The 15,421-nt window shown below is 55.4% G+C and overlaps 1 protein-coding gene across 1 annotated transcript; it reads left to right on the top strand.

Annotated features, from left to right (window-relative positions):
- Positions 1–10,964: 10,964 nt before the first annotated feature.
- ADGRD2 (adhesion G protein-coupled receptor D2) lies at positions 10,965–14,876 on the top strand (the record flags this gene model as incomplete). Its single annotated transcript, XM_081151750.1, is given in 13 exon segments — positions 10,965–11,003; positions 11,386–11,441; positions 11,790–12,001; positions 12,297–12,365; positions 12,368–12,504; positions 12,507–12,641; positions 12,643–12,761; positions 12,763–12,857; positions 12,860–12,928; positions 12,931–12,963; positions 13,340–13,438; positions 14,016–14,420; positions 14,686–14,876. Coding segments are annotated over 13 exon segments (1,659 nt in total).
- Positions 14,877–15,421: the final 545 nt, after the last annotated feature.

Genomic DNA, 15,421 nt, shown 5'->3' with positions numbered 1-15,421 from the left:
TCCTCAGCTTCCCTGAGAAAGGAAGCAGAGGGGAAACCCTGGGGGGGTCCCCGGGGCCTCCAGGCCTCCGCCTCTCCTCCGTCGTCTTCACCTGCCCCTTTCTCTTGCAGAGGTGCAGCGTGCACACAGCCAAATGCACAGAATTTAAGGATACGGTTGGATGGGTTTTGAGAAATGTGTAACCAGCACCCCAACCAAGATACAGCACCTTTCTGCACCCCCAGGAAGCTCCCCCGTGCCCCTCCTGGTCAGTCACTCACAAAGGCAGCCACTTTGTAAAACCTGAAAGCGCTAGAACTTCACGGAACGGAGCATACAGCGAGCACATCTCTCCCTTTAGCTGCCAAGAAGGCGGGTGGGGGAAGCCCAGTAGTACCATGGCTCCCCCAAAGTATTTCTGGGGCTTTCCTGGGGCGGGGAGAAAGAAGCTGGACACTGATGTCCTTCTGTGGCTTCTCTCCCCTTCCCTGCTCCCAGGCTGGTGGCTGAGAAGGGGACCCAGACCAGGCTCATCACCCTACTCAGAAAAAAATCACCTTCCTTGGCCCAGAAACTATGGCCCGGAAACCCCACTGGACACGGCAGGAGCCTGCTACCCAGCGGCGAGGCTCGCCACTCAGACGGCCTCCCCGAGGCCCTGACTGCGGGACCCCCGGGACTACCGTCCTGTCCACCTGCCAGCAGGAGCAGCGAGCGGCACCGGTGGCCGGCCCACCCTCCCGCATCTCTGCTGTCAATCTGCCCGCTGCCCTGGGTTGTTTACTGGAAGCTGGCCTCCCTGCAAGGGTTCAAAGCCCTGGCCCTGGGCACGTCTGCGGCAGGAAGCAGGCCGGGCGGTAATTGGCGGTGCGGCGGTGCTGAGCGGCCCGCACTGACCCAGTACCCTCCTCCCGCAGTCGCCTTTGAGTTGCTACATCCTGACCTTCCAGGCCTGCAGGGACTTCCTGCTGAACGCCAAACCGGCAACAGCAACAAATTACTCGTTCCCCGAGAAATCTATTAAAAGGTGACAGCAGTTTTGGGGCCAGGTGGCCAGGGGGCCCCCAGCACAGGAAGCTTAATGTCTTCTGTCCCCAAGAGCCAAGAGCAAACTCTTGCTGAACTAAGAGGAACGGAACTAGAACTCTAAATTGGAGGACGAAGGAAAAATGACTTGGAGCAGAGGGGAGGCTGCCGTCCTCGAGGCCCGTCTATGGTTTCATGAAGGGGGAAGTGGCAGGATCCGGAGTCCCCTAGATCTCGGTTCCAATCTGCCACTTCCTCTCTGTGTGACCTTGGATAGGCCACTTGGCCTCTCTGAGCCTTCCATGCCTATAAAGGCAAAAGGCAAATGCCTGTGAAGCACCAGGCACAGAGGAGATGCTCTGTGAGTGTGGCTGGATCAGAAGCAAGCTGTCTTTATTTCATTCTCCAGCCAAGAGAGAAAGGAGCCCAGAGTGACCTGCATGAGTGTGCCCATGTCCACAGGAATGCAGTGGCCAAGCCACAAGATCAAGTGCAGTGGAGCTGCAACTGGACAGCCTGGGGTGGGGGCAGGAGACGGCAGCCCCTGGTTTTCCCCGGGGGAGGAGCTCCTACCATGTCCAGCAAGGGCTCTGGCTGAACACTAGACCACTGGATGAATGAATGAAACTAATGAATGAATAAATGCCCACATCATTGGTAGATGCAGTAGGCTGACCAATGGCCACCCAAAGATGTTGACACCCTAATCCCTGGAACCTATGAAGATGTCACCTCACATGGTAAAAGGGACTTTGCAGATATGACTAAGTTAAGAATCTTGAAATGGAAAGATCAGCCTGGGTATGCAGTTGGGTTCAGTGTAACCACGAGCGTCCTTAAAAGAGGGAAGCAGGACACCCAGAGCTGAGGCCTTAGGTGTGAGCTGAGGGAGAGGAATCTAGGTGACAATGGACCTATGACATCGAGACCTGGGCCTCACAGTCATATATAACTTCTGTCCTCTGGACCTGGTTGGGTCCAAACTCCAATGCAGGATTTTCATCATCTGATGAAGGGCTGTTGTGCCCACCTGACCTTACGGTTTGGAGGATCAGAAAATGCCAGCTCCTGGTGGACAGCTCAGGTCTCTCAGTTCTCTGTGTCCCACAGTGCTCAGCAGGAAACCAGGAGCTGATTTTCTAAAGGTGAGCAGTTTTCTGTTGCAGAACCATGAACTCACTTCTAAATCCCAGTTCAAAGAAATGATTTTTGTTTAATAGATACATTTGACTCATTTGGCAAACTGCCATTTCTTAAGTGAATTAATCATTTGTTAATTGATTTTTGGTGAACTGGCCTTTGGAGAATTGGTTTTTAGCAAAACTGACCGGTGCTGGCTTCAGAGCTGGCTGGATCCAGGTACACGAAGAATGGCCTCAAGAACGCTCCTGCTCTTGACTGTGCTCTCTTTTGGGGGGCTTTGCTTTCACTTGACTTCTCCCTAAATTGTGGCAGAGATGGCCCCCATTCTTCTGGTTCGGCTGCCCCAGATGGAGGAGCATGACTTTCCCAGCAGTTCCAATAGAAGACCTAGCGGGCCACCTGGGTCATTCGCCCAGCCTAGGATCAACCTCCTTAGCCAAGGGCAGGGAATGCTCTGATAGCTGGGCAATATATCCACCTATGGCAGGCACAGTTCTTCAGATGCCCCCTCCCCCGATTACCACCGTTGATTACTCAACCGAACACAAACCTAGGCACTGCTATGCCGTGGTACCGAGATATTTGGTAAAACATTATATTAACGTCTAAATCAGTGGACTTTGAGTAAAGCAGACTAACCTCCATAATGTGGGTGGGCCTCATCCAATCAGCTGAAAGCCTCCTGACCTCCCAGAGCAAGAAGGAATTCTGCCGGTGGACTGCCTTTGGACTTCAACTGCAGCTCTTTCCAGCGTTTCCAGCCTGCTGGCCTGCCCTGTAGATTTTAGACTTTCCAAGTCCCTCTAATCGTCTGAGCCAATTCTTTAAAATCAGTCTCTCTCTCTCTCTCTCTCTCTTTCCCTCTCCTTCCCTCCCTCTCTGTGTGGTTCTCCCTCTCTTTGTCTCCCATCTCAGCAGTTCCATCTTCTCAGCTTGGCTTTATTCCCTCCCACTGCATATGGATGTGACAGGAATAGTAGCCTGTGGCAGACACAGAAGCTTGGTTTTTTTGGGGGCAGCAAAGTGCCCAGATGATAAACAACATTTCTCAAACTCTCTTGCAACCAGTGACATATACGTAGAAGTATATTATAATACTGTGCAAAGGTTGCCTAAAGGAAGGCAAGCTAACTCAGCTGGAAGGAACACCTCTTTTGCCCTTCCCTCCTTTTCTCCTTCCTGTTGCCTAGAACATGGTGTAATGGCTGGAGCTCTGGCAGCTATTTTGGGCCATGTGGTGAAGCTGGATGCCCGTGCCAGTTGTACGAGCCCTGGACTGGCTACCAGCAGAGTTCTTTTACATGCAAAAATAAATAAACAAACCCTTGCATGTTCAAGCCACTTTTATCTGGAGCTTTTTGTTTTGTGCAGCCTAATGTAACCCCATGACACATGGCCACAAGTGTCCCCAGCTTTACATCTTTCCAACTTAGAAACATTAGATCAGGACCCCTGTTCTCACTGCTGGTTACATGGGAAGTGATGGGTGCCCACTACAGCTAGCACGCAGTGAACCACACTTGGCCTGACTCTCCACCTTACTCTGCAATATTTCAGTCTTAACAAAAGGGGCTTCCCTATCTGTCCTCTCAGCTGCAGGACCACAAAGAAACCCACTGGGGTTGGTCTGACCTTTCGCAAGGAGGTCCACCTGGAGGCCACAGAATGTGGGATCAAGAGGACAAAGGTATAGAGGGCTCCAGGGTTGACCTCAGGGATTATGTCTCAAGCCAGCCCTGCCAGTTACTCATGGGAGATGAGTGTATGTTGGAGTCAGACAGACCTGAGGTCAAAGCCCCCCTCAGCCACTCCAGCTGTGTGGCTTTGGGCAAGTTGCTTTACCTCCCTGAGCCACCACATCAACCCCTCATATTCTGTTTCCAGGCCTGCCTCCACTCCCTCCCTCCCAGCTCCATACACACCTAGAATTCCCTCTTCTCCCTCTCACCCTTCCACTCATCCTCCAAAAGACCTACATCAACAGCTCCAACCAGGCCCAGCCAGGGGCTTAGCCTGGAACGTGTTGACACACTCTCCTTGATGCCAGGACGTTCCAACATGGCCTAAGAAACAATTAAACTTTCCGATTTTCCAAATTAACAAACACGCAGAATAGACAACCTCTACCCAGCCCAGAGCCCTGCCCCTGAACTACTGACCCCACCCAGGGATCGGGGGGGAGTCACCAATGGGCCAGGGGCTCCATCAACAGCCACCCCTGTTCCCACCTGGGAAGGGACAGGTGGTGGGAGACATGTGTCCCCCAGTCCTGGTTCTTCGCCCTGGCTCCAGGCTGCCCGGGACACTGCTGCCTCCTAACCACGCAGGAGAACTACCATCACTCCTGGGGAGACCGGGCTGGTGCCCCTTCGACAGTAAACCCAGGCCAAAAAGTAAGCCTTAATTTTAAAATTATTTTTATTATTATTTCAATGTGTACTTACTTTATTACTTATTTGATCTGTATTATTACTTACACTTTTTTATCTAAAAGCTCGTTGGTCTTTCCATTACTGAAGTACCACACGCTTGTAAGAACAGTAAGGAAATGAATGAACTGAACGTCTGAGCCTCCTGGGATGCGAGTGGGGCTCAGAAATGTCCCTTGCGCACATCACTTGATTAAAACACAAAGGGGAAAGAGAAAGGAGAACAAACAAACACAATTGTTCACTTTGTCCCTTGTAGTCAGTTGTTTCTGGGCAGCTGTTCCCGCTCTGTCCCCACAGCCCGAGAGCCACCAGGCCTCACGCTGGCGCTGCCCGCGGGGCGCTGGGTGAGGGCAGGGCTCAGGGGCCTCCCGCCGGGTGGGGGGGACAGAGGGTGGAGAGAAGGGATGGAGGCCCCCCTTCCCTGTTCAACAGAGGGCTGTACAGGATCCTGCAGGAACCCACGGACAACCGCTCACTGCCTGGCGCGGCGGGCACATGCCAGTGACCCGAGCTGAGCCCCGAGGTCTCTAGAGCTGGTAGGGAAACGGGGAGGCGGGTCAGGCGGAGGGCCCAGCCCCAGAGGGGGGTGTCTGGAGAAGAGAGGGGACAGGAGAGGAGGCTGAAGACATTGGAAAGGACTTCCCGAGCTGGGCCTAGGAGTTGGCATTTTATTGCCTTGATTTCAGGGAGCACCCACCAGGTGCTCCCTGAGCCTTGGTTGAATTACAGCGATGCGGTCAATTGTTGAACCAGATCGGAAGGAGGGACCCCCAAGTTCAACCACCGGAGGGGCAGAAGCCCTGGGACCCCCCCCCAAGCAGCTGCACTCCCCTCCCACTTACTCCAGCCTGGATGTTTTTCTCTGCACTTGATGAAGTTAAAATAAACCTTCTCTGGGGTGAGTCACAGGCGTTCAAATTGGATTGGCACGCAGACGTAGAGCAGTTGGTGGCAGGAGCCAGGGGACCCAGAGAACAGGTTTTCGCTGGAGGGGACGTGAGCTTTATTTCCCTCTTGGTTGCTGACAAGGAAGCAGCTGTCCTTCCCTGATTATTTTTACCTCGAGTCACAGGCGCTGATGGGGAGTCTCCCAAGTGCCCGCGCGCCTGCCAGGGCCAAGGTGAAGAGCTCAGCGCCCAGCCCAGCTCTGCCGCGAGTCTCGAGCTCCACCTACTGCTGCATCCACGCAGGACCCAGAAACGGTCCCCGACACGGGTCCAGACCCTGCCACTCCGAGGTGGGTCACTACCCAGGAGAGAGAGGGCCAGAGCAGCTTTGAAGAACATTTGAGACCAAAAAAAAGAGGAAAAACTTCATGATCAGTTTCCCTCCTCTAACACGATAGCTCATTTCTTCCCTTGGTTTTAATTCACACTTACAGTTTAATGAAACTAAACCTAAATACCACTCGTTACCTAAGCCCTTACAAAGCTGTTGTCTTTCTAGCCTTGGAAAGCCCAGCAGGTAGATGTCATTAGCTCCATTTTACAGCTGAAGAAACTGAGGCTCAGAAGGGAAGTGCTTACCCAAAATCACACAATAACAGAGTAGAAGAAATGGGGTTTGAACATGGGTCTGTCTGACTCCAAATCTCATGCACCATCCACTGTATTTTCAAGTCTTTGTCCATGTATCAGTTAGAAATGCTCTCAGCTCAACTAACAAATGGGGGCGTAGGTGGTCTGTAGGTTGGGAGGCAGCCCAGTGATGTCAGGACCCAGGGTCGGTCAGTCCTGCTGCGCGCTGTTCACCCCCACTCCAGCCTTTTAAGTAGATTTTATTTTTCAGAGCAGTTTTAAGTTCACAGCAAAACTGACCAAAAGGCACAGAGATCTCCCAAATGCCCGCTGCCTCACACATGCAGGGTCTTCCCTATCATCAAGACCTTCACCCGCGCAGTACATTTGTTACACTGGAGGAACCCACACTGCCACATCGTCACCCAAAGTCCACATTTTTCCCAAGGGCTCACTCTTAGTGTCGTACATCTGGACAAATGTATAGTCGCCTGGAGCCATCATTATGGTATTTCACTGCCCCGCAAACTCTGCGCTCTGTCTGCTCCTCCCTCCCTCCCCTCAGCCTTTGAAAACCACTGATCTTTTTATAGTCTCCAAAGATTTGCCTTTTCCAGAATGTCATATAGCTGGAATCATATAGAATGTAGACTTTTCAAATTGGCATTTTCCACTTAGTAACATGCATGTAAGTTTTCTCCATGGCTTTTCATGGCTTGGTAGCTCATTTCTTTTTAGCATGGAATAATGTTCCACTTCTGGATGTACCATGGTTTACCTATCCATTCATCTACTGAAGGATGCCCTCTTTGCTTCCAAGCTTGGGCGATTATGAATAAAGCTGCTACAAGCATCTGTGTGCGGTGCCCCATCATTCTTGATAGGCTGCCTTTTGACATGTTTGCCTCATAGTCACATAGAGCTGCTGCAGCTCCAGGCATCTTACTTTCATTCATTTTTTCTTTTATTGTTATGTCATTTGCCATTTCCTTACCACTGTATTGTTTTTACAATTCTCATTTTTAATAGTTTAATAATATTTCTTTAAGTGGATAAGTCATAATGTATTTGTTGGGCATAGATAGCTTCCAATTTTTTAAATATTATACATAATGCTGTAGTGAACATCTTTATGCTCATTTAGTTAGGTGTCCCCTAAGCATAAATTCCATAGAGAAGAATTACTTGGGTCAAAAATGTTAACATTTTTGGTGCTCTTAATATGTTACTCTTGATTTCTAAGACAATTGTGCTACTTTACACTGTGTAACAGTACCTGGATATATGAATTTCACCACAACTGTGCCAGCACAGAGCATTACCATTGTTTAAAGGTTTTTACCAAATTAGTGTCATAAAATGATACCTAAAGTAGCTGTTGTTTTTATTCCTTTTAGTAAAATTAAGGAGAAACAAACCTTAGAGTCAAAGATGTCTTTCTCTCTGTGATCTGTTGGGGTGTCCCTTCCATCTTTCAACAAACACGAAGTGCTCACTCCCTCAAGCCCTGGCTCAGGTAAGGGGCAGAGTAGACAGTTCCCTGGCATTTGTAGGGGTCTGGGGGGTCCTGTGTCCCTGCGAGGAAAGAGTGCTTCTCTGCATTCTTTGGAGGCATGGAGGGGAGACACATGCCTACAAGTTGATGACCAATCCCCAATTCTGTGGGGTTCATGGCCACCCCAACGTGAAAACATCCCAGCTGCTGGCTCCTCCTTACAAATCCCTGGCCCTGCACTATGGGCAACTTGGCTGAGAGGCCAAACCAGGCCAGGCCCAGGGATGAGAACCCTGGCTGTCCTCGCCACCCTCTCCCATCTGCACAGACAATGAGCCCAAGGGCCCCCTGGCTGTCACTCACCCACGGCCTCCAGCCTTGTCTATGAGACAAGGAGCCTGTGAGAGGCACCTGTCAGGAAAGTCGATGAATGGCCCCTGGCTGCCAGTCGGACAATACCCAGGCTCCTGGCAGAAGAGATTAAGCCAGGCCTCAGCCCAAACTCCTGGGGTCCATGGACTTCCCCCCTTCCCCAGTACTTGTCATCTTCAGGAGTCACTCCTGGGAAATGAGACCTCACAGAAGCCAGGGAGTTGCACTGGGGGCTCCGGGGGCAGGGGTGTTGCCAAGGATGGGAAGGTCATAACTTAGGCTGCAGGGATGGGATTTGTGATCCTAAGGCAAGGAGGGCCAGAAGACATACAAAGGAGACGGGAGAGTTGGAGCCAACACCTCCCAGCAGAGGGGAAGAGTGCGGGCTTAGGAGGCAGGCCTGGGCCTGCCTCTTCCCTGATGTGTGAGTTCTGCCTTCTTGCTGGGCTCACTTTGCACAGATGTGAATTGGGGCCCCAGGAGAACCTGTCTTCAGTGAGATAGTGCAAGTGTGGAGGGGCCCACCCAGGGCTGGGCGCAGCAAGGGCTCCTCCCGCTGCTCCTACCTGCTCTCTTCGCTGGATAGGGAGACTGGGCTGGGGTGTGGGCAGGTCACAGACACAGGAGCCACGTCCTGCATACATTCTGCTGGCCCAGGAACCTGGGGCATGCTCAGAGCTCTGCCCCAAATGCGGGCCTTTTATCTCCCAGTGCTTCATTTGAAATTTCTCAAACCTGGAGAAAAGCTGGGAGAGCTCCCTGAGTGCAGACTAGTGTCCACTTTGATTCCCTCCTTCTTTGAAAAAAACAAACCATCATAAGAAGGTAAATTTTGTTACATGTATTTTACCATAATAAAAAACAATTGAAAAAAACAACAAACCATTGTGTTGCCAGCAGGCTGTTAACCAGAGTAAACTGAGTTTTGACAAAGATGCTAAAGGGATTGTGTGCTGGGCACCAGATACAGGCCAAGGGCTTTGAACACAGTAAGTCAAAGTCATTTAAATCGCACAGCAGCCCCCTGAGTTGTGCTATTTACCATCCACAAGTTACAGATGGGGAAATGGAAGCTCAGAGAAATTACCCAGGGTGCCTCAGCCAGGGTCAAGATGAACTTGGATGCCTGACCTCCGTCCCAAGCAGGAATCCCCGCTACTAAGGTGGGCCGCTGCCTCCAGTCCCAGCTGCACGTCTCCCTCTGCACGCCTGGCACTACCACAGGCTCAGGCTCTGCCCTTAGAGGAAAACCCCTCTATGCCCTCCCTCAAACAGGGCCTTTCCTCCTCCTCATCTTACCTTTTGAATGGCCTGGATGAAGACCAGAGACCCAGGTTCAAGGCCGGGTGCTGCCTAACTTAGGGTTAGAGCCCTCAGTCCTCATCTGGAAAATGGGTATGAGGGCTGCTCCTCACAGTGAGTTGAAGGTAAGAACACGAGGCGGGTAAAGGGCCAGCTCAGGGCACGTGATAGGCTAAGTAGTAAGTGTTCCCTCCCCTCCCAAGGAAGCTTTGGCTTCCACAAACTTATTTAGGATCTGAGTCTCTAGAGGTGGCCCCTCTAATCGGGTGACCTTACCTGTGTATTGTGGGGAGATGCACGACAACAGGCCCTGCCCAGAGACTGAGAACCCTGTGGTCCATCCCAACGCCCACATCTCTAGCTGGCCTGGCGCCCGCCCAGTCCCACAGGCGCAGGAGGGCAGGGGTCCTGGGCTCTGATGGGCTGGGGCCGAGGGGAGGGGCTCCTAGCACCACTCCCAGGCCGGTCAGCCCAGAGGGATTCACCACTGGCCTCTTGCGGAGGGGGGACGTGAGGTAGGGGCCAAACTTCGTGTCTCTTTTGGTGGGCAAGGAAGGGGATGCCAAGGAGTGTGCGAGGGCAAATATGCACGGACCACTGTGACAGGGGATGGGGCAGTCACCAGTTAATTAAGCCCATCCTGTGCACCCCGCACATGCTGGACACCGGCCCTCAGCCTGGACCAGGCTCCCACAATTCCCCCCACCTACTTGGGGTAGGGGAGCATAGGTGCTGTTTAAAAGGGGGGAAAGTGACAATAAATTGGTGCTTTTCAGAGTCCAAAATGTGTGAGCCTCCTGTCCTCCCATGCTGGGACGTGTTTGATTTCCATGCTTACAGACTTTATCTGGGAGAGGGAAACGGGAAATGGGTATGAATTTTCACTGGTGAGGGCTCCAGACTTCCAGGCAGCATGAGGCCAGCTGGGGAGCCCAGTGGGGCGTTTTCATCTCCAGTGTTTCTAGAGACCCATTCATGCCTGGCCAGGGCTCTTCCTGGCCTGAAGCCCCAGGCCGCCAAGAGCAACCCTCAAATCACCCAGGATTAGGATTTCTTAGGCTTACTGAGTGCCTGGCCGTGGCAGGCCTGCTGTCGGCTGGGTGGATGAAGTGATAGCAAGCTGATCTTGTAGGTGGGGCCACTGAGGGAATGGGAGGCTGGTCCAGGCAGGGGGGACAGCATGGTCAAAGCTCTGGAGGGGGGATGCCGCCTGGGAAAATGGGGAAATGGGAGCAGGGGAAAGGTGACCAAGTGGGGGAATGGTGGGACTAGTGAGGCTGGTGAGCTTAGCAGAGGCCCAATGAAACAGAGCCTTGAGTGCCAAGCTGCGAACCCCAAAGAACAGGAGGAAGCCTGCAGGGCCCTGAGCTCCCTGATGCTCTGTGGGGGCCGCCCTTTGTCACACCACCACCTCCTCCCCCAGTTCCAGCTTACCAGGGTGACAGTGTTTCCCATCTGTGGTCCTGGAAACCATCCCTTTGTGCAAGTAAATGTCATCCCCAGCAGGTGGGCCATCCCACCTTGGGCGGCCAGCCCAGTGGGGCGTGGGAGCCAAACAAGGGGCAAGATGACCAGGCAGACAGAGCGGGTAGCAAGGCAGGACACTGAGCTGCTCTTTGTTGCTTTTCTGTGTCCTCAGTCCACACTGGCCACGCCTGTGAGCCCTGCAGCTCCTCGCCTGCCCCTGCTGGATCCAGAATGGCCCCCTCTCCCTGCTATGGTCTCCTCTACCTCCTGGTACCTGAGCTTCTAGGATGGGGGCGCAGGAGAGGCCAAGGGACTCACAACTACTAGTGTCCCAAGTGGCCACCTCACATTGTGAGGTCACTGCAAAGGTTACAAAAAACAAGCCCTAGCATAGAACTAGAATAAAGGCATTCACTAAATGCTACAGCTTTTTACACTCACTCATCTGCTTCCGTATTCCTCCCACGAGGAGCCAGGCTCAGGGCAGGGAAGTGACCCGCCCAACATCATACTCTGGGTGGGACTTGAACCCAAGTCTAACCACAGAGCCTGCAGCTTCCACTGCACCCCACTGGAGCACACAGTAGGCATTCAGTAACTGCACACGTGGAGGTGGGCACCTGACCCAGCCCCCACCTGTCTTCTCTCTCAGATAGGGAGTCTGTCTGGGACCCCCTCCAACTCTCCAGGTGAAACCAGGAGCCCTGGGTCACAGGTTGGTATGAGGGAATCTCCCAGAGGCTCCGCCCTTCTCCAGTTCAGCCAGCCTCTGGTCCAACAGGTGCCCTGGCCTCCAATGAGGAGGAAGAGAGGAAATGCCTTTTAGTTCAGCCCCATCATACGGGCCCTGGGCTGAATGTTTCACTCCCGTCCATCTCATCCCTGCCATTATACTGATGACAAAACAGGCTCGGCAAGGGGGTGGGACAGAATGGCCAGAGTTCAGCCCAATCCAGCCCAGATGACTCCGAGCCCAGTGTCCTTGGGCCCGGCCTGCCCCACCCCTCAGATGCTCAGAGGCTGCTCTCCCAAACCGCCTCTCCTCTTGCCCCGCAGCCCCCTGGCCCCCAGTGAGGCGGTGGAGACTGCAGATAGGACATGCAGGTTCCCAGGGCAGCGGCTGAGCTGGTGGCAAACCCAAGAGTCCTGTGAACAGAGGTTTGGCCACTTGGCGCTGGGGCCCCCAGATGAAGTCCTCACTTCATGGCTGCCCGACCCCATCTGGGTGGCCCTAAGGCAGGCTCCTCTACAAAGACCCCCGCGGAGGCGTGAGTGTGGACCTTGGGAGTGGGGGGGGGGGGGGGGGAGACAGAGGCTTTGGTGACCTCCAGAGAGGGGAGACCATAGTGGAAGTCCTTTCGGATTGAGCCCAGAGTAAGTCCCTGTCCATCACAAAGAGGGCTGACTCCTGGGTATGGGCACTGGAGCCCCCCTTCTTTCTTCCCGAGGGACATAGGCACCTAAAGCCCAGGAATGACCCTGCAGCTACGCCAAAGGGTCTTCAGAGGTGGGATGGTGTGCGCGGCTGGGGAAACTGAGGTCCCAGCCCGTGTGTCCCTGCAGGCGCACGAACCACAGCGGCGCTGGTGTTCGGGGAGACGACCGCGGACAGAGCAGGGAGGCTGCGGACACCCCGCCCGCGCTGGGGGCGCTGACGGTGCGCGCGCCCGTGCAGTGGGTCCGCACCGCGCCTGGCACGCCCGCGCTCCCCGCCCCCGCGGCGCCCGCACCGGCCGACCCGCAGCAGCTGCGCGCCTTGGCCGCGCCGGGCTGGGCACCGCGCACGCCGCGCTCGTGATGCGCGGGCACCACGCGCCCTTCCTCGCCGCCTTCCGCGTAGATGGCCGCTGGCACCACGTGCGTGCCACCTGGGAGCAGCGCGCCGGGCGCTGGGCGCTGGGCGCTGGGCGCTGGGCGCTGGGCGCTGTTCGCGGACGGGCGGGTGCGCGCCGGGGCTCGGGGACTGGGACTGGGCGCGGGCCAGCCGGTGCCACCTGGCGGCATCCTCGTGCTGGGTCAAGATCAGGACTCTGGGCGGTGGCTCCTCGGCGCGTGACGCCTTTAGCGGCAGCCTCACCGACTTCCACCTCCGGGCCCGGGCGCAGAGCCCCACGCAGCCGCATCGGGCCGGGCCTGCACGCCGCCCGCCCCCGGTCTTCTCTTCCGCTGGGAGGTGGGCGCCCTGGACCTCACGCCCTCCTGCTGCCACGGGTGCGGGTGCGCCTTCTCCGTCCCCTACGGCCCGCCCCGCGCCCTGGCTGCCACACGCAGTCCCGCCTTTGGGCTCAACGCCCCAGCCCCTGGCCCGTACACTCCCTTGTGATCTTGGGACCCAGACCACCCCACGCCAACCTGGCCACGGGCAACTCTGGCCATGTCCTCTCCAGGCGGCGGGTCCCTTGAATATTCGCCCAGTGCCAATAGCCCGAGTGCGCTCGCCCCCTAGCCGCGTGCTGCGCTCGGTGCGGCGGCAGCTCCCTTCTCCCGGTTCCCAGGCGGTGAGTCCTGGCGCCCTCTCAGGTGTGCAGGCGCCTTCAAGGCGAGTGGGTCATGGGGAACGCTGAAGAGCCAGGATGCGGCCCCAACACCTCTCCCACCCCCACCAGTGCCCTCAGAGGAGTGCCCTACGTGGGACCCAGGACCCAATCTCCAGGGCTCTTTGCCCTGCCTGCATCCAAGGCCCTTCCTTAGCTGCTACCGGACAAGTGCGCGGGCCCTGTGCCCTGGACTCTGCTGAAGGGGCAGCTAGGTATGAAGCAGTGTAGGCTGAGGGGGAGGGAGCCGTTGACACAGCCTGGGCTTTCAGAATCTTCTTTGATCTCAGGGCCTCCAGGGAGTCTAGACCACAGATCTGTGGGGCCGTAGAGACCTGGGAGTGAATCCTAACTATGTGACCTTGGGCAAGTGATTTTGCCATTCTGTGCCTCAGTTTCCCCATCTAGAACACCACCACACTTCAGTATGAGTGCTACCCAGTGCCTCAGTTTCCCCAGTGCTCAGGTTGAGCTGGGAGGACAATGGCACATCTGAAAGACAAAGGGCCTGAGGTCCAGGAAATTCTGCAACCATGGAGCCTGGGGGATGGCTCAGAAATGGCTGGTTTCTTCCCACCACCACCACTAGGGAACAGGGGCCCCTGGTACCCAGCCCAGAGACAGTTTGCCCAGGGTCACCTTCCCTGAGTATCCACTCATAATGAGGTCCCCACTCAGTATGGGGGAGCAGAGACAGCTTCCTGCCTTAGCCTCCCCAAAGTTAACCTACCTGTTTTTCCCCCACTAGGGACCCGCAGTCCCAGGATCCCTACAACCTTCTCCTCCATTGCAGAGCCCGAGAAACCAGTGAGGCTGGGACAGGGACAACCAGGTTCTGCTAAGGGGCTAGCAAGTGTGTCCGGCACGGTTGGGGAACCACAGGGACTAAGGTGGGCTGGGGTGGTGGGATTCCCCTGGGAATCCTCGGGCCCCCATTCCTCAGTTACCAGGCTGATGGGCTCTGGGAGCAGCTGGGAAGTGCTGACCGCACCCTGGCAGAATCTGCATGCCAAGGCCACTGGGGGTGGGGGAGTTATCACCAAGGTAGCCAAGGGCCCTCAGGGCACTTGGGAGCAGGAGGAGTGTGTGCCCAGCCCCCTGATGGGCATCCTCTGTTTTCAGGCTGTGGAGCTGACAGCATTCAAGGCTTCAGGTAGAGCTCCCACCTCAGGGGGTTCCCCTTTCCCCCTTGGCACCTGGACATCCCTTCCACCTACTGTACCAGAATATTTGAAAGTGATTTGAGAAGCAACCACACCTGACCTCTCACAATTTAAGGGGCCCTTCGTCTCACTCTGCTCCTTGGTGGTGCCCGGGAGCCCTCCATTAGCACACTGTGGGCTCTGGCTGTGAAAATGCGGCCCTCCTTGGGAGGGGTAGCTTACTGCTTATTGAGTAAGTTTGGTCCCCTCCCGCAGCTGGTGCTCCAGGAGGGGCAGTGAGCAAGAAGCCCACCTTCCCAGAGCCTGCCTTCCTCAATATGCCCACTCTTTCTGCCCCCCAAGCCTGGCCACCTGGTCTCACCCACCAGGGCCCCCATCCTGATATCTCAGGCTCTGAGAGGCGAGTGCTCTCCTCCAAGGCCTCAGTCTCCCCAATGGACAGCTGATGGGGGAGTGATGGGGGCACCTGTGGGCAATGGGGCCAGGCTGGGTAGGTCAGGCTGGCCTGAGAGGAGCTGCGGGGATTCTGGTCACTGTCAGCCTCTCTAAGCCTGAGTTCCCACAGTCTTAAACAAGAGGCGACCCTACAAGGCCCAGCCTCTGACCCGGTGATTCTTTTCAGGCAGAGCAAGAGGCCCATTTATGGATCTCTTACTGGGGCTGGGCTCTGTACTAAACCTGGGCACTTGCGACCTGGGGAAATGGGGGTGCTGTCATCCTCCCATTACACAGATGAGGAAACTGAGGCACAGAAGGGAGCCAGGACTAGCCAGGGTTAGTGGCTGAGATGGGGTCAGGTCCCCACCCCAGTGGCTGGGAAACTGAGGCGCAGGGGTAGTCACATAGGTGTAAGCGTAGGCGCATTTGAACCCAAGTCTGTGACCCCAAGCTCCAAGCTGACCTTCATCCCTGCCTAGTGTCCTCAGTCCCTTGGAGTCTCAGCTTCCCCTTCTGCAAAATGGGCTGGAAGCGCCCCCTGCAGGCCTGTTGG

Source organism: Miniopterus schreibersii, assembly GCF_964146895.1.
Source record: "Miniopterus schreibersii genome assembly, chromosome: 11".
Taxonomy (NCBI): domain Eukaryota; kingdom Metazoa; phylum Chordata; class Mammalia; order Chiroptera; family Miniopteridae; genus Miniopterus; species Miniopterus schreibersii.
Note: the sequence above shows the minus strand (reverse complement) of the source record. Positions and strands in the feature narration are given on the sequence as shown.